Here is a 23,568-nt window from a genome sequence, read left to right on the forward strand (position 1 = left end):
AAGTGAAAGACTTTTCTTTATGGAATAAAGAATTCTGAGTTAATGCAATCATAAAATAGTTTGAGGGGCCAGTGTTGCAGCACAGCGGGTTAGGCTGCCAGTTTGATGCTGGCATCCAATGTCAGAGTGCCAGCTGGAGTCCTCGCTACTCTTCTTTCAACCCAGCTCTCTCCTGATGCTCCTGGGAAATCAGTGTAGAATGAACCAGGTACTTGGATCCTTGAAACGTACATGTAGACCAGGATGGACTTCCTGGCTCTTGGCTTCCACCTGACTCAGTCCTAGTGCTTGCGGCTGTTTAGTGAGTGAATCAGCAGATGGAAGCTTGTTCTCCTTGGTAGGTATTGAAAACTACAAGTTATTAGAAATATGTGAGAGTTACCTTCTTTGCCATCATTTGACTACTACATTATAAAAGCATGCAGTAGGCCAAATTCTACTGTTGCACATTTGTAGCATCAGGTGGGACCCCACTCTGCTGACACTCATAGAAACTATTGGATGAAAATTTCACTTTAGGATACTGCGACAATATCCTTGCTATTGAAACCAGATTTGCATGGCTGAGAAATCTGAACAAGGGGAGGGGCGCATGACAATTCAATCATCAAAGCAAAGTTCCCTTATTATGGTTAAATACTAACAGGCTCACCGCACACTGGTCAGGAAGGAACAAGACTGGACTCTAAAATTATTTAGAGCTGTCACTAAAATATTTAAGTTCATATAACGTGAATAATAATTTTTGAGCAGGTTCTCTTTTCTAACTTAATGTTGATTGATACAAACATTATATTTACCATATTCATACCAAAATGTGTTCAACATCATTGATCAACAGTACAGCATTTCTTTGGGAAATGTGCCCTTAAAAGGTTACACCCTGCATAATAGTTGAGAAATGGCAGATGTGAGAAGGCATGGATTTTTTGTGTCACATTAGGATTTTTGTAATAGACTCAAATGTATACATATAAGTTAAGAGTTTCAAGTTAGGCTTTCCAGAAAATAAGGGAAAAGGTTAAAAGGCCACTATTGAAATGTTTTGGAAGATATCTTGGAGAAAACAAAGGTTTACAGATATGTTGGAGAAGACAAAGGTATATGGAAGTCTCTAAGATTCCCTTGGATCTATATCAATACAGACATCATTGATTGCAGTTTAAAAAATAACTATGGCTGGCGCCGTGGCTCAGTAGTCTAATCCTCCACCTTGCGGCGCCAGCACACGGGGTTCTAGTCCCGGTCGGGGCGCCGGATTCTGTCCCGGTTGCCCCTCTTCCAGGCCAGCTCTCTGCTATGGCCAGGGAGTGCAGTGGAGGATGGCCCAAGTGCTTGGGCCCTGCACCCAATGGGAGACCAGGAGAAGCACCTGGCTCCTGCCTTCGGATCAGCGCGGTGCGCTGGCCGCAGCACTCCAGCCACGGTGGCCATTGGAGGGTGAACCAACGGCAAAAAGGAAGACCTTTCTCTCTGTCTCTCTCTCTCTCACTATCCACTCTGCCTGTCAAAAAATAAATAAATAAATAAATAAAACTATGAAGATCCATTCCAAATCACTTTGTCTTAAAAATTTTATGATAATTGCAGCCGGTATTGTGTGGTACAGTTGGTTAAATTGCCACTTGTAATGGAGCATCCAATATTGGAGTGCTGGTTTAAGTCCCATCTGCTCTGCTTCCTATCCAGCTCCTTGCTAATGAATTTGGGAGAGCAGCAGATGATGGCCCAAGTACTTGGACCACTGCTGCTGATTGTGGGAAACCTGATGGTATTTCAGGTACTGACTTTGGTCTAGCTCGTTGTGGCCATCTGGGGAGTGAGTCAGTGGATAGAAGATCTCTTCTCTTCACTCCCCTCCCTTTCTCTACCTTCCCCTCCCCTTACTTTCCCTTCCTTCTCTCTCATTCTCTGTCACTCTACCCTTCAAATAAATAAATGACTTTAACAAAACTTGAACAAATTTGAGATAGTTGTTTAAAATGATCTCTAATTATACCAGAGGAAGATTATATGATATGTGGTTGTAAAGTCACTAATGATTTCAGATGCCACATATTTAGAAATACTACTAATATTTAGAAATACTACTAGTATTTAAAAATTCCCATTAATAATAAGTATTTATAGTAACAGGATAAAAGGAAAATATCTGGAGAACCATTTGTAAGTTTCAATTCATAAGCCAGAAGTTATAATTAGATACTCAGTTTCCTTTCTATATGTAACACCATAACTGTGATTTTATTCCCCAGTAAGCTAGGCACATAAAGAAAAACACTGTATGACTTCAATCATATGTAGAATATAAAAAGTTGATATCATAGAAGTTGAAAGCAGAAAAGAAATAGCTAGAAGTTTGGGAGAGTAGGGGGATGGAGACAAGTAGAAATTGGTCAAGGGATATGTTAACAGGAGGCTTAAGTTATGCTGTTATGTTGCACAATAGGGTAAATATTGTTAACAATACTGCATTGAACTATTTAAAATAGCTAGAAGGGAGAAATTTGAATGCAGTTACTATAAAGAAACTATAAAATTTAGTTATTAATATGTTAATTATTCTGATATTATAACACAATGTACTTGTATAGTTGAATCAAAGGATCAAATAGTACCTTAAAAATGTTTATTATTTTGTGTCATTCAAAAAAAAAGTGAGATGAAAGGAAGACATTAAGATTTATAATTTATATGCAATGTGAATATATATAGAACATTATGACATAAGAAGACTAATTTCTCTGTTTTTAAAGTTGCATTTGTGTCATAAACTGTTATTGTAAGGGTTTGGAAACAAATGAAATTATAACAGTTACTTTTCCAAGGAAAAGCATAATTCCCAAACCTCTTATTGTGTTCCCAGCTGTTCCCTGATATAATTATGCTTCTCAAGAATTATCAAATCAGTGGAAATATTTTACACAACTGGTGGGAATATGTGGCGCAATAGAGAGATTTTCCTTTATCAAACCTGGGTGTTCTAGGATATATTAAGAAGGCCGTAACAGCCTGATATGGGCAGTGTATAATAACACATAATCAATATAGTTCCCTTTATTACATGTCTGTATAGGTGAAGCTGAATGTTTATATAAGCACATATGTTATTGGACTTTCTACACTGGCATCTCTAGTGTGGGTAAGGAATATAATTTTTAGTCACTCCTGTATATGAGACATCTTATTGTTATGACCTCTGCCATCTAGCAACTGTATAGTATGTGCGAAAAAAATGAAGATGTGGAAATTCAAATAAAGAGGGTTGTTTCACATATATGATTTAAAGATTCCCCTGAAGAAAATCATCAAATCTTTTTCACAGGATATATGAGAGATTATATTCCTGAACTTATTCTCTTACCAGATATTTTAAATTGATTTTTAAGCTACATTTGGGAAGACTGAACAGGAATCAGGAGATTTGAGTTCTAATTCCAGTTTTGCCATCAATTACAGTAGTTACAGTAGCTTGAGCAATTAAGTTAACCTCCCTGGGTTCAGCTTCCTCGTTATAAAATGAAATAGGTTAGATGGATCACTGGATTTCAATCTGTGCTTTGAGGCGCATGGAGGGGGCGTTAATGGTGTTCTTAAGGGCTGCTGAGCAGGGTGAATGGCGCAGACTCAGTGTTTTCCTGTTTGAATCAAAACTGTTTTGCTTTGCACTGTTGTATGTATTTATACACCACAGGGAAATGTATTTTTGTAAGAGTTTTTTATTTAATATTAACAAACAAAATTTTAAACCGATTGGACCAAATAGTATAATGTTTTATACACTATAAATAAGAAAATATGTAGACCTCTGTGGGCTCCCTAATGTGCCAGAAAACTGAAAATGAGAAAGAACTTATATATTATCCTTTTGTGAACTATTTTGGAAAATGCCTGATGAGAAAACAAGTGATTTTGAGGCAATGGTGTGCTAGCATTATTGTTGTCATTTGGCCTTCCAAACCCAAAAGTAATGGTCCCAAACATCTAACTGTCTATTGCAGAAAAGCACTCATATTGTGGGATCTTTATATTTGTGGTGGTCTCTCAAAACTCTCAAAAGATTATATTTTGCGTATTCCTAAGTACTACGTGTCCTTAGGGATAAAACTTTGGGAAATAGACTAAATCTCCAATTTTGAAAGTGAATCAGTATTGAAAATGGTATCCAAAACCTTTTCAAAAATGTGTCTAAACAGTACAGATTGATGACAGATGAGTTATATTCCCAGGATCTTGTACTGAGAGTTCAAATGCTTTTATTCTAGTTTTAAAATCATACTTAAACAACAACAACACACTGTGAAACGTAAGCACACCTTTCGGAAAAGATGAAGGTAGCATATGTAATGCGTGATTTAAATTTTATGGATTGGTACTAATAAGAACTATAGGTTTAATGTAGCATAGTAAACAATAACTGAATTATTTTTAAAAATATACTATAAATTTTACTAGATTGATGATAATATAGGAAATACAGATAGAAATATTTCTATCCTTACTGTTCCTTTCCGTGATTAGAATATTAGGTTCTAAAATACTAATCCATTCTTTTTATTTTTTCCATTTTTATTTAAGGTATACAAATGATGCATTTCATAAATACAAATTAAGAAACATAATGATTCTTCCCACCCTACCCTCCTTTCACCCATACTCCCAATATTCTTCCTCCTGCCTCTCCTATTCACATTCTTATTTTTTACTAAGATCTAATTTCAATTAACTTTATACATGCAAGACTAGCCCTAAGTAAAAAGTTCAAATAATAGTATATAAAAAAACTGATGCTCAACAGTAGAGACAAGGGCTGTACAAAGTCACAGCATCTCAGTGTCAATTTCACTTCTGTAGATTACCTTTTAGGTACTTTATTAGTTACCACAGATCAGGGAGAACATATGGTATTTGTCTTTTTTAAATGTTATTTAATTATGCAAGTTTCATGTATTTCATATATTCAGATTTAGAAACATAGTGACACTTCCCCCTGTATCCTCTCTCCCATCCATGCTCCAAACCCGCCTCCTCCTCCCTCTCACATTCCCATCTTAATTTTTATGAGTATCTATTTTCAGTTCACTTAATGATCCTATAGTTAATCATACACTAAGTAACAGAGTTCAACAAATAGTATGAAGAAGAGAAAATAGAAAACAAAAAACACTGTTCCTCAACAGAAAATTCAGGGCTACAGCAATCAAATCTTGAAATGTCCACATCACTCCAATACATTATATTTCAGGTACTCCAGATCAGGGAAAACATGTGATATCTGTCTTTTGGGGACTGCCTTATTTCACTAAGTATAATGATTTCTAGTTGCAAAAGACAGGATTACATAATTTTTACAGCTGCGTAGTACTCTGTAATGTGTATATTCCATAATTTCTTTATCTGGTCAACAGTGTGAATTGTGCTGCAATGAACATGGGGGTGCAGATAACTCTTTTGTATACTATTCTTTCTTTTGGTTTGAGTAAACCCCCAAAATTGGGATGGCTGAGATTTCTGAGGTATCTCCATGTTGTCTTCCACAGTGGCTGGACCAGTTCACACTCCCAGGGTGTGGACCAGGGTATCTTTTTCCTCATTTATCTGACAGCATTTGGCATTTGTTGATTTCTGTATGAAAGCTATTCTAACTGGAGTGAGGTGAAACCTCATTGTGGTTTTGATTTGCATTTCCCTGATGACTAGTGATCCTGAGCATTTTTTCAAGTGTTTGTTGGCCATTTGAATTTCCTCTTGAGAAATGTCTGTACAAATCCCTAGCTCATTTCTTAACTGGATTGTTTGTTTTCTTAATGAATTTCTTGAGCTCTTTATGGATTCTGGAAATTAATCCTTTATCCGTTGAACATGCTACAGCACCAGCCCCATCCATTCTTTCACTTTCAATCTGTGTGTATCTTTGTTGGTGACATGTGTTTCTTGTATGTAGCAAATTGATGGGTCTCCTGTTTTTTTTTTTTTTTTTTAGTTTCCAATATTTACTTACTTATTTATTTATTTATTTATTTTTAAAATTTTATTTAATGAATATAAATTTCCAAAGTACAGAATATGGATTACAATGGCTCCCCCCCCCATAACTTCCCTCCAACCCACAACCCTCCCCTTTCCCTCTCCCTCTCCCCTTCCATTCACATCAAGATTCATTTTCAATTCTCTTTATATACAGAAGATCAGTTTAGCATACATTCAGTAAAGATTTCAACAGTTTGCTCCCACACAGAAACATAAAGTGAAAAATACTGTTGGAGTACTAGTTATAGCATTAAATCACAATGTACAGCACATTAAGGACAGAGATCCTACATGAGGAGTAAGTGCACAGTGACTCCTGTTGTTGACTTAACAAACTGAAACTCTTGTTTATGGCATCAATTTCACCCTAGGCTCTTGTCATGAGTTGCCAAGGCTATGGAAGCCTTTTGAGTTCACCGACTCTGATCATATTTAGACAAGGTCGTAGTCAAAGTGGAAGTTCTCTCCTCCCTTCAGAGAAAGGTACCTCCTTCTTTGATGACCTGTTCTTTCCACTGGGATCTCACTCACGGAGATCTTTCATTTAGTTTGTTGTTGTTGTTGTTGTTGTTGTTGTTGCTTTTCAGCCAGATCCGCGTGCCTTAAGGGCTGATTCTGGGGTCTCGTGTTTTAATTCATTCAGCCATTTGGTATCTTTTTAACTGGAGAGTTGAGACCATTTACATTTAAGGTGACTATTGGTGCCTAATTATTTGGTCCTGTCATTTTTCCATAAATATTCCTATTGTTGACTTTGGGTTTCCTTTGTAATTTTACTGGGAGATTTTCTGTGTTCACCTTTTTTCATAGTGATGATCATGTTTCTGTGTTTATGTGTGTTGCACAACCTTAAGCAACTTTTCTAAGGCTGGATGAGTAGTAACAAATTCTTTCAATTTCTATTTTTTATGGAAGGTCTCTATTTCTCCTTCATTCATAAATAAGTGCTTGCAACTCTCAACTGGGTTGACAGTTTTTTTTTTTTTTTTTCTCTTCAGACTTGGACTGTATCTCAGTATTCTAGCCTGTAGTGGGGTTTCTGATGAGAAGTCAGATGTGAGTCTAATTGGATATCCTTTGAAAGTATTCTGGTATTTCTCTCATGCATATTTTAAAATCTTTGTTTATGTCTTACTGTGGAAAATTTGCCTACAATATGCTGCGATGAGGATCTTTTCTGGTCATTTCTATTGGGAGTTCTATGTGCTTCCTGTACTTGGATGTCCCCTTCTTTCTCCAAATTGGGGAAGTTTTCTAAATATTTCATTAAAGAAGCCTTCTAATCCATTCTCTCTTTCCAGACCTTCAGGAACAAGACTGGTATGTTGGGTCATTTGATAATATCCCTTAGATCTCCAATATAGTTTTTAATTTTTTGAATTTTGTCTTTTTCTTGTCGGAAGGTAAAATTTCCAGAAATTTGTCTTATAACTCAGATATTATTTCTTTTGCTTCAGTCTTTTGTGAAGCCTTTCCACTGCATATTTTATTTGATCTATTACATTTTTCATTTTTAATGTTTCAATTTGGTTTCTATTTAAAATCCCAATTTCATGGGAAAAATGTTCATTCATGTCATGTATGTATTTCTTTAATTCGTACATTTGCTCTAGTTACTTCTGAGATATTATATAATAATTTTTTGAATTCTGTTTCTGGTATTTCATCAGTCTCTTTATCTTCACATTCTAGTATTGAAGTGTTGTGTCTTCCTTTGGTGGCATCATGTTATCTTCCTTATGCCTGTTTCTTGAATGTCTACATTTATTTTTATTCATTTGTGGAGATACTTGCCTCCCCTCACCCCCGCCTACCCTAACCCTCTATTTTATCTTTGGACTATCCACAGTGCCTTAGTGGAGTGTCTTTTCTTTAAGTGAATACCCAGAGGTGTGTGCTGGATGTGGCCATGGGGCTTAGTTCTGTGCTCCTGGGTTATAGGAGTATCCACGGTGACACCCAAGTTGGGAGTGGTAAATCTCTCTTTTTTTTCTTTAATCACAAGTAGGGTTTGATCAGCTCTGTTGTCATAGTCTCACGCTCACCTCCTCTCCTCCAAGGCAACCTATGCCTGGGTGTTAGCTATAGTGGGTGCAATATTCATCTGCATTGCCATGTGAACCACACAAAGGATCAGGGCAGTCCTCAGTGTGAGCACGGATCCCACAGTAATGATTATCACCAGGTAATCAGGGAGACCTGAGCATGTGGATCTGCCCACAGCAACTTCTCATAGAACCATCACACCCTGTGCACTCTCACACAGCCACAGTGTTTCTACAGTTCCAGCACACAAAGCTCCCACAGTAAAGTGCTCCGAGGATTGACTCTTCCCTGCCAGTCTGTCCCATGCACAGAGAGGTAGAGACGCCCTCAGAGCCAGCTGTCTGTGGGTGTTTGGACCAGGCAGCCTAAGCCCAGAGCCCATGAAATGCTGGGAAGCTTGGGGCACCTCCCATTCCTAGCTAGGCACACAGTCCCCATCAATTCTCCCAGCCAGATTCAGGTGTCTCCTCTGGGATGGTTGCTATGGTGCAGACACAAGCTGGAGCTACCTATGTCCAAAATGGCCCCTGCCTTTTCTCAGCTAGTTACAGGTAGCCATTGCCTGGTGTTTGGGAAGAGAGAAACGTTCCCCTTTTTTCCCTCTAGGTTGGCAGGTGCACTCTCCCACATAGGGCTCCAAGCCAGACTCATGCTTTATCACTAATGGCTTCAGCTGATGCAGTCTGGTCACACTTCACTCTCCAAAGCAAGTGCTGAGGCTCTCGGCTCCTGGAGTCCTATGTCTTGCCCTTGATTGTGCTGCATGCCCAGACATATCACATGGAGTCACAGCTTCCCTGTAACTTGTGTGGTTTCCACTGCAGTTTTCTCCCTAAATTCCTTGAGATTGCACTCTCTCCACTTTTGTTTATGTATCTTCTTCTGGACTAGAGCAGTAAGCTTCCTAACTATTCCACCATCTTGGAATCTGTTATTTCTTTTTTTTTTTTTTTTTAAGAAGTATTTCTTTATTTGAAAGATAGAAGGAAACACAGAGATCTTCCATCTGCTGGCTTACTCCTGAAATAGCCACAATACTAATACAAAGCTAGGAGCCAAGGAGGAGTTTCTTCTTGGGCTCCCACATGGAGACCACATGGGTGCAGGTGCCTAAGGACTTCGGCTGTTTTCTATTGCTTTCGCAGGCCATAGCAGAGAGCTGGATAGCAAGTGGAGCATCAAGGACTTGAACCAGCGCCCATATGGGATGGCAATATCAAAGGTGAAGGTTTGAACCATCCTGCTACAATGCAGGCCTCCATATTTGTCATTTCTAACTAAAAATATAATCAGATGAAAACAATGACTAAGTTTCTTACAGGTTTATATTTACTTTAGATTTTTTTATAATTTATTTTATTTATTTGAAAGAGTTACAGAGAGAGAGAGAGGTCTTCATCCTCCGGGTCACTCCCCAGATGGTTGCAACAGCCAGAGCTGAGCTTCTCTGAAACTAGGAGCCAGGAGCTTTGTCTGGGTCTCCCACATGGGTACAGGGGCCCAAGGACTTGGGCCATCTTCCACTGGTTTCCCAGGCTGTAGTAGAGAGTTGGATTGGAAGTAGAGCAGCTGGGACCTGAACTGGTGCCCATAAGGGATGCCGGTGCTGCAGGCCAGGGCTTTAACCCATCACGCAGGTCCCTAGAAAATGTTTTTAAAAGTCAATATACCTGGCCGGCGCCTTGGCTCACTAGGCTAATCCTCCGCCTAGCGGCGCCGGCACACCGGGTTCTAGTCCCGGTCTGGGCACCGGATTCTGTCCTGGTTGCCCCTCTTCCAGCCCAGCTCTCTGCTATGGCCAGGGAGTGCAGTGGAGGATGGCCCAAGTGCTTGGGCCCTGCACCCCATGGGAGACCAGGAGAAGCACCTGGCTCCTGCCTTCGGATCAGCATGGTGCGCCGGCCACAGCACGCCAGCCGTGACAGCCATTGGAGGGTGAACCAACGGCAAAAAGGAACCTTGCTTTCTTCTCTCTTTCTCACTATCCACTCTGCTTCTCAAAAAAAAAAAGTCAATATGCCTTAATTTATATGATCCATTATCCGCATCTACTATGTAGCTTTTCATATTCTTCACATGTTTATATTTTTCCAAGAGTCAGAAATTTTTTCTACAATTAATTTACCTTTAAAGTATCATTCATTGTAATGTCCATTTTCATTGCCTTATTTCCAAATGTTTAGACAAATTCAGCATTTATAAATTTTTGTAGAAATTGTTTTAAGTATTCCATTAACTTTCTGTCAGAATAATACATAGTATTTCACTTTCGATTTTAAGTAACAAGATAAATCATTTTTCCAGTTGAATGAAATCATATTAACATAATTTTGTTTGTTTGCTTTGAAGAATACTGAATTTATGTCTAAGCCTGAGTAATATTATTTAATGTTTGGAAATCTTTGTGTCTCTGGCCACCTCTGTAAGTCTTTATAGGTTAAAATGAATATGTAAAATTACATTTAAAAAACACACAATAAGGCAAAGATTACTCTTAACAACAATTGAGTTCATTATGAATTTTAATTCCATTTTTTCTTTTTATTGAAAACAAAAAAATCTGTATTTACTTTTGCCAAGAACCATATGAACCATGCAGCAGAAAGACACCACAGTTTGAAAATTTTTATTTTCATCGCTTCAGTTTGGATCAAACTTTTCAGGAATATAGTAGTAAGTATCAAAAAGCATGCATTCTGTGAAGATGACTGTTGTGTCTAAGACCAAATCAAATATTATGATCCCATAAGACAAAAACTTTAAATAATGGAGCCAATGTTGTATTTTCTTTCATTGAGACTTAAAATATTTATTTAAGAGCAGTGTTTTGGCTCAGCAGATTACGCCTCCTCAAGGGAGGGTTGCATCCCATATCGGAGTGGCTGATTCTAGTCCTAACTACACTATGCTTCTAATCCAGCTTCCTGCTAATGTACCTCTAAGACAACAAATGATGGCTCAACTACTTTTGTTCCTGCCTCTCATAAGGGAGACCTAGATGGATTCCCTGGCTCCTAGTTTTGGCCTGACTCAGCCCTGGCTTTTATGGTAATTTGGGAAGTAAACCAGTAGATGGAAAATCTGTCAATCTACTCTCAAATAAATCTTTTTTTTTTTTTTTTTGACAGGCAGGAGTGGACAGTGAGAGAGAGAGACAGAGAGAAAGGTCTTCCTTTGCCGTTGGTTCACCTTCCAATGGCTGCCATGGCCAGCGCGCTGCAACCAGTGCACCGCGCCGATCTGATGGCAGGAGCCAGGTACTTATCCTGGTCTCCCATGGGGTGCAGGGCCCAAGGACTTGGGCCATCCTCCACTGCACTCCCAGGCCACAGCAGAGAGCTGGCCTGGAAGAGGGGCAACCGGGACAGAATCCGGTGCCCCAACCGGGACTAGAACCCGGTGTGCCAGCACTGCAAGGCAGAGGATTAGCCTAGTGAGCCACGGCGCCGGCCAAATAAATCTATTTTTTTTAAAGATTTATTTATTTTATTTGAAAGTCAGAGTTACACACAGAGAGAGTAGAGGCAGAGGGAGAGAGAGTTCTCTCATCCACTGGTTCACTCCTCAACTGGCCACAATGGCAGGAGCCAAGAGATTCTTCCAGGTCTTCCCACGCGTATACAGGGGCTCAAGGTCTTGGGCCATCTTCTACTGCTTTCCCAGGCCATAGCAGAGAGATGGATCGGAAGTGGAGCAGCTGGGACTTGAACCAGCGCCCAAATGGGATGCTGGCACTGCAGGCAGCAGCTTTACCTGCTACATCACAGCACTGGCCCCTAATCTATTTTTTAATATGGGGAGAGAGAGAGAGACAGAGAGAGACAGAGAGACAGAGAGAGAGAGAGACATGGAGGGAAGGGGGGAGGGGGAGAGAGAAAGATCCTTCATCTCCTAGTTCACTCCCCAAATGGCCCTAACAGCCAAGGCTGGGCTGAGCTGAAGCCAAGAGCCTGGAATTCCATTCTTTCTCCCACATGCATGGCAGGCACCTAAGCACTTGGGCCATCATCTGCTGCCTTCCCAGGTGCTCAAATAAATAAATCATAATTTCTAAACATTTTAGATGTCTTTAATGAAAGGGTTTCTAAGGAAATTGAGTAATTTTGTCTTCTGAGGAAAACATAATTGTTAAATGACTAGAATATATAAACAAAATATTTATTATGACTATATTATTAATAGTTAATCATTACATCATTACATAGTTTTATAGTCTGATATCCATTCTTTCTGGATGTGATAATTTGTGGAAAAAAGCACATAAAATTCCTGCCCTCCTGGAATTCATATTTGACAACTTAATGGAAGATATACAAAATGTATATTTTTTAAAAAATTCAGTAAGTCCTAGGCAGAAATTAGGTCAATATGTACACAAATAACCAATGTAATTTAAATCCATCATAAATAATATAATGTAATTGTGGGAATGTATCTATATATCAGAAATTAATTAAGGGTTGAAATACAATGTGCCACTAGTTTTGATCTTGAAAAACAGAGACAACTGGGAAAATATAGACAAAGGCTAGTAGGAGTAGGCACAGGTGAAAATACTGAAAAATTCAGGAACCACATTACATTAACATTTACTGTTAGTAAAAATCAGATATCATAATAATTCTATATTTATTACTCCTATCCTTACTCCCTCATCGGACCAATGCCATTTTTCCTGTTGTTCCTGGATATTAAGTAACATGCCGAATATTATATAGCTAACAATTTCTGGAGTGTGAATTTAAGTCCAAGCTGCCTGTCACCAAGTCCTCCCAATGTTAAATACTGTAATAAATTCTCAGATTTTATTTTTCTAAAAAGGTATTTATTCTACTTAAATAATTGAAAGATATTTTTACTGACTGTAGACATCTAGATTGGCAATTGTTTTCTCTCACTCAATTGCAAAACTGGTCCAGTGAGTGTGTGCTTCCACTTTTAAAAGGAAGTCATAAGTATTGATGACCCTTTGAAAGTAATATGTCTTTGTTATTTGGCAGATTTTAAGATTTACTCTTCATCTTTCATTTAAGCAATTTTTTAATCTTTAATTTTTAAAATTTATTTCCAAGGCAGGGGGGACACAGACAGTAAGAGATCTTCCATTTGCTGCTTCACTCCCCAAATGCCTACAATTCTAAGGCTTGGCCAGTTTGAAGCCAGGAGTCTGGAATTCAGTCCAGGTCTCCTACTTGGATGACATGTGCCATGTACTTGAGCAATCATCTGCTTCCTCCTAGGCTACTCATTAGGACGAAATTGGAATTGATAATGAAGCCAGGACTTGAACCCAGACACTATAACCACTGCTAAAAGCCCACTTCTCAGTAATGAAACTTAGATAATATTTTCTTTGTATTTATTCATAGGGGGCCCCCACTGACAGTTACTTAAAGGACTCCAATAATCATAATATCTGGATTGCCTATTCTGTCTATTTTTCTCATTTTTTTCACCAGCATTATTTTTTTTTATTCCGTATCAAACATTTTGTTCCAAGCAATGAAAAATTCTATCAAGTGTTGACATATACCATAGGTGATTATTTTCTTTCTCTGACATGCAAATAGAGTACAAAGAAATGACTTCACATGATTCAAGTGGGACATTAGCATGGTATGGGCTGAGGTTTTTTTCTCTGGTGTTTTTATATTCTAGATCGTGGCCTTCTGAAATCTTAAATGAAAGCCAGAAGTGATTATCAGGACAATTCCATCTTGCAGGCTCTAAGCTCTGACCTCTTTCTTTCTACACCACTATATCGATGAAGCTTTGTTTTTGTGTAGTTTCACAGGGTAAATGCAAAGCTAAGGAGGCACAGGTATATCTAAAAGATAGTGTTCATCAAAGTTTGAGCAAACTTGTCCACTCTTTTATCATGGACTGTCTTCTGGACTGATCTGAAGGCTAGTATTTTTTATCCTCAAAGAGACTGCGCCAACTCCAACTATTTCTTTCTAGGTGGCCCTTATGTTTCTGGATGCAAACAACCTCCATATCCTGTCATGAAAAGCAGAGTCAACTATAATCTTTTCCTAATTTTTTTCCCTTCTCTCTAGAAATTAGGAGATACATATTGATTGATATTATAAGAATTCAATAATTACTTTATATATCTCCTCATTGTGTTCTAGTCTATAAGATTTCTGATGAGAATTCTGTTGTGAATCTAATGGGAGTTGCTGTAAATGTGGTACTTTTCTCTTAAAAATTTAGAAATCGTTGTTTTATAGTTTTAAAATTTTACTGTAAAGTGTTGCAGTTAGATTCTTTTCTATTCATGTCCTCTTGAAGTCCCTCAAACTTTCTGTATTAGCACATACATTATCTTTTCCAGAGGAACTTTTCTGCTATTATTTCATGGAATAGTTTTTCTAATCTTCATCACCTCCCTGACACACACATGCACGCACACACACACACAAACATACACACATTCACATGCTCCTTCAAACTTGAATATCGGTTCAACTGGTGGTATCCCACAGATGTCAAACATAGTTTTCATTCTTTTTAATTTTTTATCTATTGAATTATTTTAAAAGTAAATAAATCTTTTAAAAAAGACCTGTGTCAAGATCTCATACTTTTCCTTTTTCTGTATCTAGTCTCTTGTTAAGCCTTCAATTATAATTTTCAGCTTGACTTACTGAATTCTTCATTTCTAATACTTCTTACCTTTCAATATCTCTTTGTATTGAATTTCTCATTCATTTCATACAGTAATTATATAATTCATTTAACTGATTATTATTCTCTTTGTTTCTCAAATATTTTGTCAATCTCTGTTTCTTCATGGTCTGCTACTAAATCATTGTTTCATTTGGGGCATTATATCGTTTTGCTTATTCTTATTTCTTTTGTTCCTGCACTGATTTTTGCATATCTGGTAGATCAGTTGTTTATCACTTTTAGAGGATGTTTTCATGGATTGAGATCCATTTCCTGAAGATGTATCTTTGAGTATCAGTTTGGTAGACTACTTTACCTTTAGTTCCATTTGGATTCCATAGTATTGCTTCCTTATAAATTTTGTTTGTTTTTTGTTGTTATTTTTGCTGCGGTTGATGGTAGCAATAATTGGAACCTGGAATAATTCCATGGCCCCGTGAAATTCCTTGGATACTCATTATTCAGATCACTAGACATCTCCTGAGGATGGGCTGGAGTCCAATATCTCAGGTGTTGTGAGGAGGCCCTACTAGTGTTGTGAGTAGGACTGGCTCACAAATTACCCGCCAAAACCCAAGTCAGAAGCTGGAGCTGTGAGATCAGCACTGGCACAGGGCATGGGTGCAATTCATGGACTCCTGCCACTGCCCTGCTCCAAAGCCTAAAAAGCTAATTCTTTGTGGCAGACAGAGGGCTACGAGATTCCGTCTTGGAAGTGGCTAGATCCACAAGAGTTTCTCTGGCTCTAGAAGAACAGAACAGGTAGTCTTAGGCCACACTCCATGGGCTACTTGTTAAACTTAATGAGGCACAGGAACAAGAACACACTAGTTTTGGAGGGGCATAGATACTTGGAAATTTCTGGAATAGTGGTTGGAGCCATGATCTACATTCTGGGCCTGGTTGCGTGCAGAAAATCCAGACCAGAGCCACCAGCAAGGAAGTGGTGTGTTGTGCTCGTAGTGGCATGGAAATCACAGAACAGAAGCACAGACCACTGAGCTGGCAGAGCATGCAAAGTTAGGCCAGAGCCCTGAACAAACTAGAGACATACTATTCCGATCATGGCATGCTAATTCTTAGGCTAGAGCCTTGAGCGAGCAGACTTTGTGTTACCCAGAAAGCTCAGGTAGCTATATGTGTGAGGGATAAGCGTCCAGAGTGGTGCTCAGGTGGGTCATGGCAGAAAAACCATGGCTACTGTCTGTGGGAGGAGCCCAAGTTTGATCAGTGTAGAGTTGTTGTACTAGTGTTAGGAGAGGGCTGGGTGTAGTCAGAGTGATTTCATTGCCCTGAGAAGAATGTCTAATTTGTGGTACCAGATAAGAATAATGAGGATCTAATATCATAAATTGTGAAACTTTGGTTCATTTTGGTAAACATATTAAACATACATTTCATTCTTCACTGAGCCTGACTCAAAATATTATTGCAGTTAATGCAAAAGCAATGTGGCTTAAAAACGATATGTTTGGTGGGTATTTGGCCTAGTGCTTAAGAAGACACTTGTATCCCATATCAGATTATATGGATGCAATACTTTGTTCTGATTCCAGATTCCTTCTGATGCAGACATTGAGGAGAAATAAGTAGAGGCTGAAGTAGTTGGATCCTGGCCTCCTGCATGGGAAATCTGGACTAAATTTCCTTCTCCCATTTTGGTTTGGCCCAGTCTCAGTCATTGAGGGCATTTGGGGAGTAAATTGGTAGAGGGGGTTGCTTTGTCCCCAATAAAAACAAAGAATATTTTATATTTAATTATTTTTTAAAATTATTGGAATTAACTTACTCTTCAGTATTGCATGGGTAAGTGTTTTGTAGCCAGAATATCTAAATTCAGATAAATTTTTTCAGAATCTAGAAGGGACTGCTGAATAGCAATCAGTACTTGAAATTTGGGTTACATCTAGTTGATACTCAGTTTTGCTCTCTTAAACATTTACATTTTTTAATGTTTAAAATTTTAAATGCAAAGCCTATTTCTTTCATCCTTTTGTTTCCATTTAGTACAGAATCCCTCATATCTGGTGATAACTGCTTAGTACTTGATACTTTAATGATAATTATACCTTTAAATTGATGGTAATTTTCCACTAATTATTAAATCATCAAGAATACCACACATTATTAGCTCTTAAGCCATATATAGATATAATAGGAAAGAAGTTTGATTGGCTTTTTGAGTCACTAATTTGTTTCAGAGTATTCCTGAGGCATCAGGATTAAAACCAGCCATGCATTTATGCTTTTTTTTCTTTATTAAAATGATTCATACCTTTAGCAAGCAAAATTTCAGAACATAACTAAAGAAACTTCTCTACATGGCCCACGGATTTCATTCCTCTCCTGTCCATTTTACTCTGTGTGGATCTCCACTTCCTACTTACCATGGTTGGTATCATTTTTCTGGTCATAAAATTATTTCTATTTCACTTCAAGCATTCATAAAGCATTTGGATATCATTCGTATAATCATTATATTCAATTTTTAATTGTTAGTTTTGTTTTAGTGCTTACCAAAAAAAAAAAAAAAAAAAAGAGAGAGAGAAAGTGAACAAAGTGATCAAAACAGTCCATGAAAATTGTGGATGTTACCACACTCCTAGAAGAGGTTAACAATGTAGGAAATATGATACATGAGAAAAATTGCTGCCAGCACCCAAAAACCATGTGTACAATTAATAAGTGCTTTTGATGAATTAGTGCTTATGTCAGAAATAAAGCCCATTGTTGACAATAAGGTGGATTTCATTCTTCTGTTTTTCGCCTATTAATGAGGCATTAAAACTCATACCCTTGAATTATATCCTAAGTGGACACACATGAAGAAGGAATGTATTTGTTCTTGAGATTGATGTTTTGTTTCACTACAGAGTTTAAAACAAATATACTGTCCATATCTAGGAAAATTTTAGAATTTTTTTGAAATTGGTTTTGGGCAATAACTTCTTTCATGTTATTTCTTCTCTCATATTTGTTGTTTTCTGTTTAATTGCATTAATTAATCAAGATGCTAGTATATATTGAACTAAAACCCATTTTCTAATCTGATGGAGTTACTACTCATATATATATATGTGTGTGTGTGTGTGTGTGTGTGTGTGTATGTGTGTGTGTGCTTATGTGTTTGTAACTGTATAAACTTGTTACTCTATTCACTATTGGAGAAAATGGGTTGCTGTCATCTAGCACAGTTCTGTCAAGTGGGAATGCAATGGAACCCACTTGATGTGATTTATTTTTGATAGCAGAAAAGAAAAAAATGAAGAAAAACATAAAAAGAAATTAAATTTAATTTAATAATATGTTTTGCTTAACTTTTTATATCCAAACAATTACAAGGTAAAAGTAATAAAAAATACTGAGATATTTACCATTGTTCTTCCACACTAAATCTTGAAAATCCAACACGTGTTCTATATTTACAGAATATCTCAGGTTGCTAACAACATTATAACTTTCTCTAGACAAATGTGAATAACAGTTACTATACTGAAAAGAAAAAATATTGACAAATTAATACTTTAGTATTCTTCATGATGTTAAAAATAGATGCTGTAAGTATAAGAGCCCAAAGTCTAACCTTTGGTATGAATGCTATTCTTCCAAAATTTTTTCAAGTAGAAATTATTGTCCCACAATATTTTGACATGTTTGTGGTTATTTACTCAATAGTGGGAAATCAAAAATTTATTTCAAGTATTTCAAATAATATTTTCATTGGTCAGTTGTGTACTTAGAAAAACATTATGCCATACTGGCATTGTGATATAGTGGGTAGGATTGTCCCCTGCATGATAAATACATTTTTGAGGTCTTCAGTAGATTTTGTTGACAAATTATAAAGCTTTGTCATATTAGATATGAAACAATATGGTTCACACTTTTTTTCAATATGGTAAAATAAATTTTGAGTATTCTATAAACAATGGAAAAGTGCACAACTTGACGGAGATCTAAATGTTCATGAATAACATCTGGATTATAAGCTTAATAGTGAGAAGCTAAAAGTTGTATCATTTTCATCATCCTTTAGAGCTACCGGTGTGTGTGCCAGTCTGGTTGGGAAGGACATTTTTGTGAACAAGAGTCCAATGAGTGTAAAATGAATCCTTGTGAGAACAATTCCACCTGTACTGACCTTTACAAAAGCTATCGGTGAGTAATATATTTTTAGTGTTCTTTAGGAATTTATTGAGATTGCTCAGTGTTCTTGGGATTCATCCAGACATTATTTTCACTTTATATGCATTTAATTAAAATAACCACCCAGAGATGAAAATCAATTTCCTGAAAAGAGAGTGTCACATTCATTTGAAATTTGCAAATACCAAAGTCCAGATGTCAACTCAACAAAGGAAGAAACAAATTGTAACGTGAGCCTACCATTTCCAGATGTGCATATTACAAATGCATTGACTCCTCAAGGCATGCTTTTGTCATCCTGGTGTTGTTTTAGAACATTCCTGTGTACTGGGCAATATCAAGTATGACTAGAAAAGGGTTGGTTTAATGAATTAAAACTTTCCATTTATTACTTGGTGATTATTTTGAGTTTTGATTATTTTAGTGTAATTACTGATGCATTTTACAACATCCATTATTCATATACTCCCTAATTCAATTGTGTTAATTAGTTCTTAGATGAGAAGTCGGAACAACCACTGAACAGAAAACCCTAGTAGCTACTGCTATTTTTCAAAAGCTTAATAGCTTAATATATTGATAAATAGTTCTTAGTCCTTGAATTATTGGGTATATATTATATCTCATGTAGTTGCAAAATCAACTGTACAGTGACTGGAATTCTTTTCATCTTATAGAAACATGTGAATTGAATACATTTATGTTCAGATTTTTACAGATTTTTTTGGATAGAAAACTAAACAGACAAAACTTTTATCTTCCTTAAATAATTATATAATATGTAATATGCTAGGATATATACTGATTACATATATATAATTTATGTATGTGTGTTGTTCATTTTATATATATAATGTGTGTATATAGATATTTTACCATTTAACTCTTTAATTCTTAAAAATAATTTGTATAATCATCTGTGTGGATCATTAATGCTAGCAATAGCCCTCAGACAACTATTATTCAGACACAGACCTATGGTTGAACAAATTGAATATATAACTCACGTCAATGAGGATGACACATACAATATAGATCCACAGGAAATCTCATTCAAAAAGTAAAAGAAATGTTTTGAATTTGTGACGTGTTTTTATTCACACTTTAAGTACAACTTTACCCTGGATTGGAAGTCACCAGGGATTGGTCAGAATTCTATGACTGGGTTCATAATAAATCTTATCTAGAAGGATGAAAGAAGACAAGGAAGAGGTGAAAGGTAAATTTTTTAAAGTGGAAGTAATAACTCATGCTAGCTAAGAAAAGTGAATGTTTTATTATTCCTTTGGTTTGTATGATGTTCATGTTTTCGTCTCAATTTATATGTGATTATGCAGTAGTCTAGTTATATTATGATCCATCTCTGTGATGGAGTGACTTTCTGACACTGATATTCTGTGAAATTGTCTTTGATGTTTATGACAACAGGATATCAAGGTCTAGTTTAAACCTTATTTAGAGTATCTGAGCAGCTCTAGGACAATCTCCAAATCAGTAACTAGTTCTCTCTTTCCCTATAGTCTTTTATATATATATATATATATATATATATATATATATCTGTGTATAACTATATATATAGTCTTGTATATATATATATATATGTGAAATGTGGGGGTGTATTGGTTTGTGTGTTTGTATTTTGAATGTATCAGTTGTGTCTGTGCACTTATTTGCCCCCAAATATATTACTTATCTCTAAAAAAATTGAGAAATCAAATCTGAAATTATTACTTCACATGATATTACTTTTATTTGAATCAAAAATTTTTTGATGTAATGATTTTTAAATTTTATTAATTTATTTTAAATTTATTTTAGCTGAGAAATAGAGAGAGAGAGAAAAAAGATAGAGAGAGAAAGCTCCTATGTACTGATTCCTTCCCCAAATCCTGACAACAACAGAGGATGGGTTAGGATTGAAACCCAAGAATACTTTATTTCTTTCTCCTCCCTAGTTGCTCTTGCTAAAACTTCCAGTACTTTTTGAATAACAGTGATGAAAGTGGACATCCTTGTCTTATTCCAGATCTGAGGAGAAATGCTTTCAGTGTTTTCCTACTTAGTATGATATTGGCTCTTAGTGGTATACAGCCTTTATAATTTTGAGGAAAGTTCCTTCTACTCCTAATTTGTGAGAAGATTTTATCATGAAGGATGTTAAATATTAGCAAATGCTTTATCTGCATCTCTTGAGATGACCATATGGTTTTTGTTCTTCATTCTTTTGATGTAATTTATGGCATTTACTGATTTGAAAATGTTGAACCGTGCTTAAAGTTCTGGGTCAAATCTAGATTGTTATGTATGATCTTTTTGATGTGGTTTTGGATTCAATTTGCTAGTATTATGCTAAGAATCTTAGCATCTGCGTTCACTAAGGATATTAGTCTGCAGTTTTCTTTTCATGTTGTGTCCTTGTCTGGTTTTGGTTTCAAATAATGCTGGCCTCATAAAGAAGAGTTTGGCAGAATTCCATCCTGTTCAATATTTTTGAATAGCTTGAATAGTATTGGAGTTACTTCATCTTTGAATGTTTTGTAGAATTCAGTTGTAAAACCATCCAATACCATACTTCTTGGTGAAAGAGTTTTTGATTACTGCTTCAATCTCATTGCTTGTTATGAGTCTGTTTAGCTTGTCTACATCTTCTTGACTTAACTTTGGTAGGTTATATGAATCCAGAAATTTATTCATTTCTTTGAGGTTATCCAGTTTATTACCATATAGTTCTTTGTAGTACTTTCCTATGATATTTTGTATTTTGGTGGTATCAGATGTAATGTCTCCTTTTAATCTCTAATTTTATTTATTTGTGTTTTTGTCTGTTTTTTTTTCCTTTGTTAGTCTGACTAGAGGTTTATCTATTTTTTATCTTCTCAAAAAAAACCAGCTTTTTGTTCTATTGATCTTCTGAAATTTTTTTTTATATTTCAATTTCATTTATTTGTGCTCTCAGCCTTATTAATTCTTTCCACTTGATGTTTTGGGGTTTGATTTGTTCTTGTTTTTTAAATCTTCAAGCTACACTAATAGATCTTTAACTTGAGACATTTCTTTTTTTTTTTTTTAACGTAAGAATTTAATGCTGTAAACTTCCCTCTTACTACTGATTTTGCTGTATCCTACAAGTTTTGAGATGCTGTGTTTCCATTTTCATTTACTTCAAGAAAGTTTTTGATTTTCTTTTTAACTTCTAAATGACTCATTGATCATTTAATTGCATGCTGTTCAATTTCCAAGTATGTATGAGTCTTCTTTTGTTCTTATTGTTGATTTCTAGTTTCATTCCTTTGTGGTCTGTGAAGATACATGGTTTGATTTCAGTCTTTTTCAATTTTCTGAGACTTGATTTTGGCCGAATATGTGGTCTATCCTAGAAAATGTCCCATGTGCTGGTGAGAAGAATGTGTGTTCTGTAGCTGTTGGGTGAAATATCCTGAAATGTTCATTTGCTCCATAGTATATCTCAACTCTGATATATCATTATTGATGTTTTTATCTGGATGATCTGTCCATTGATGACAGTGGGCAAAGTCAAATTAACCATGTTGCAGATGAAATGATATTATACATGGAAAAACCTAAATACTCACCAAAAACTATTAAAATTGATAAACTAATTGAGTGAAGTTGTAGGTTAAAATGTAAACATACCAAAAAACTTTTTGTGTGCTAGTGATGAACGCACAAAAAGAGAAATCAAGAAATAAATCCCATTTGAAATGGCCACCAAAAAAAGTATATATATATATATATATATATATAGCTGAACATTATTCCTTTGTGTATGTATATGTATAAAAAAGAATGAAAATCTACCATTTATGGCAAAATGGATGGCACCGGAGGACATCATGTTTTTTACTATAATGCATTTTTAAAATCTATTATTTCAAAAACTAAAAAAAAGGAAAGAAAGTAGGAAGGAAAGAGGGAAGGGAAGAAAGAAAGAAAAAGGAATATCATTATGTTCTTGGAATTCTATCTACAAACCGGGGCCAGCGCTGTGGCACAGCTGGTTAATGCCCTGGCGTGAAGCGCCAGCATTCCATATGGGCGCCAGTTATATTCCCAGCTTCTCCACTTCCAATCTAGCTCTCTGCTATGGCCTGGAAAAGCAGTGGAAGATGGTTCAAGTCCTTGGGCCCTTGCACCCTCCTGGGAGACCTGGAGAAAGCTCCTGGCTCCTGGCTTCGGATCAGCGCAGCTCCAGCTGTTACAGCTTTCTGAGGAGTGAACCATCAGATCTCTCTCTATCTCTCTCTCTCTGCCTCTCCTCTCTCTGTGTAACTCTGACTTTCAAATAAATAAAGAAATCTTAAAAAAAAAAAAAAAAAAGAATTCTATCTACAAACCACAATGAGCTGCTAAACTCATCAAAAAATAAAATAAGAAAATTATATATATAAAAATAGTTAGGAACTCATTCTAGGTCCTGCACATGTTTGTCAGTTACACAGTTACTTAATTCATCACTGCTACCTTCCATAATCTGCATCAGTAGGGAGTGGGAGTCAGGGGCCAAAGTTCAGTATCAAGCCTGGTACTACAATGTGGGATTAGGACGATTTAATTAGCATTTTAACCACACAGCTAAATGCCAATTTCTGACAGAGAACATTTAAAGTAAAAAAAAAAAAAAAAAAAAAAAAAAGGCAACAAACTTATAAG

General features: G+C 36.3%; 1 protein-coding gene across 1 annotated transcript in view; it reads left to right on the forward strand.

Moving 5' to 3' along the window:
- Positions 1–23,568, forward strand: part of EYS (eyes shut homolog) — a 1,404,981-nt gene that overhangs the window by 83,393 nt on the left and 1,298,020 nt on the right. The window contains exon 4 of the mRNA XM_070074646.1: positions 18,785–18,906. Within this exon, the coding sequence (XP_069930747.1) occupies positions 18,785–18,906 (122 nt within the window). The remainder of the gene's footprint in view (positions 1–18,784; positions 18,907–23,568) is intronic.

The sequence above is a fragment of the Oryctolagus cuniculus genome, chromosome 5 (genome assembly GCF_964237555.1).
Source record: "Oryctolagus cuniculus chromosome 5, mOryCun1.1, whole genome shotgun sequence".
Lineage (NCBI taxonomy): Eukaryota > Metazoa > Chordata > Mammalia > Lagomorpha > Leporidae > Oryctolagus > Oryctolagus cuniculus.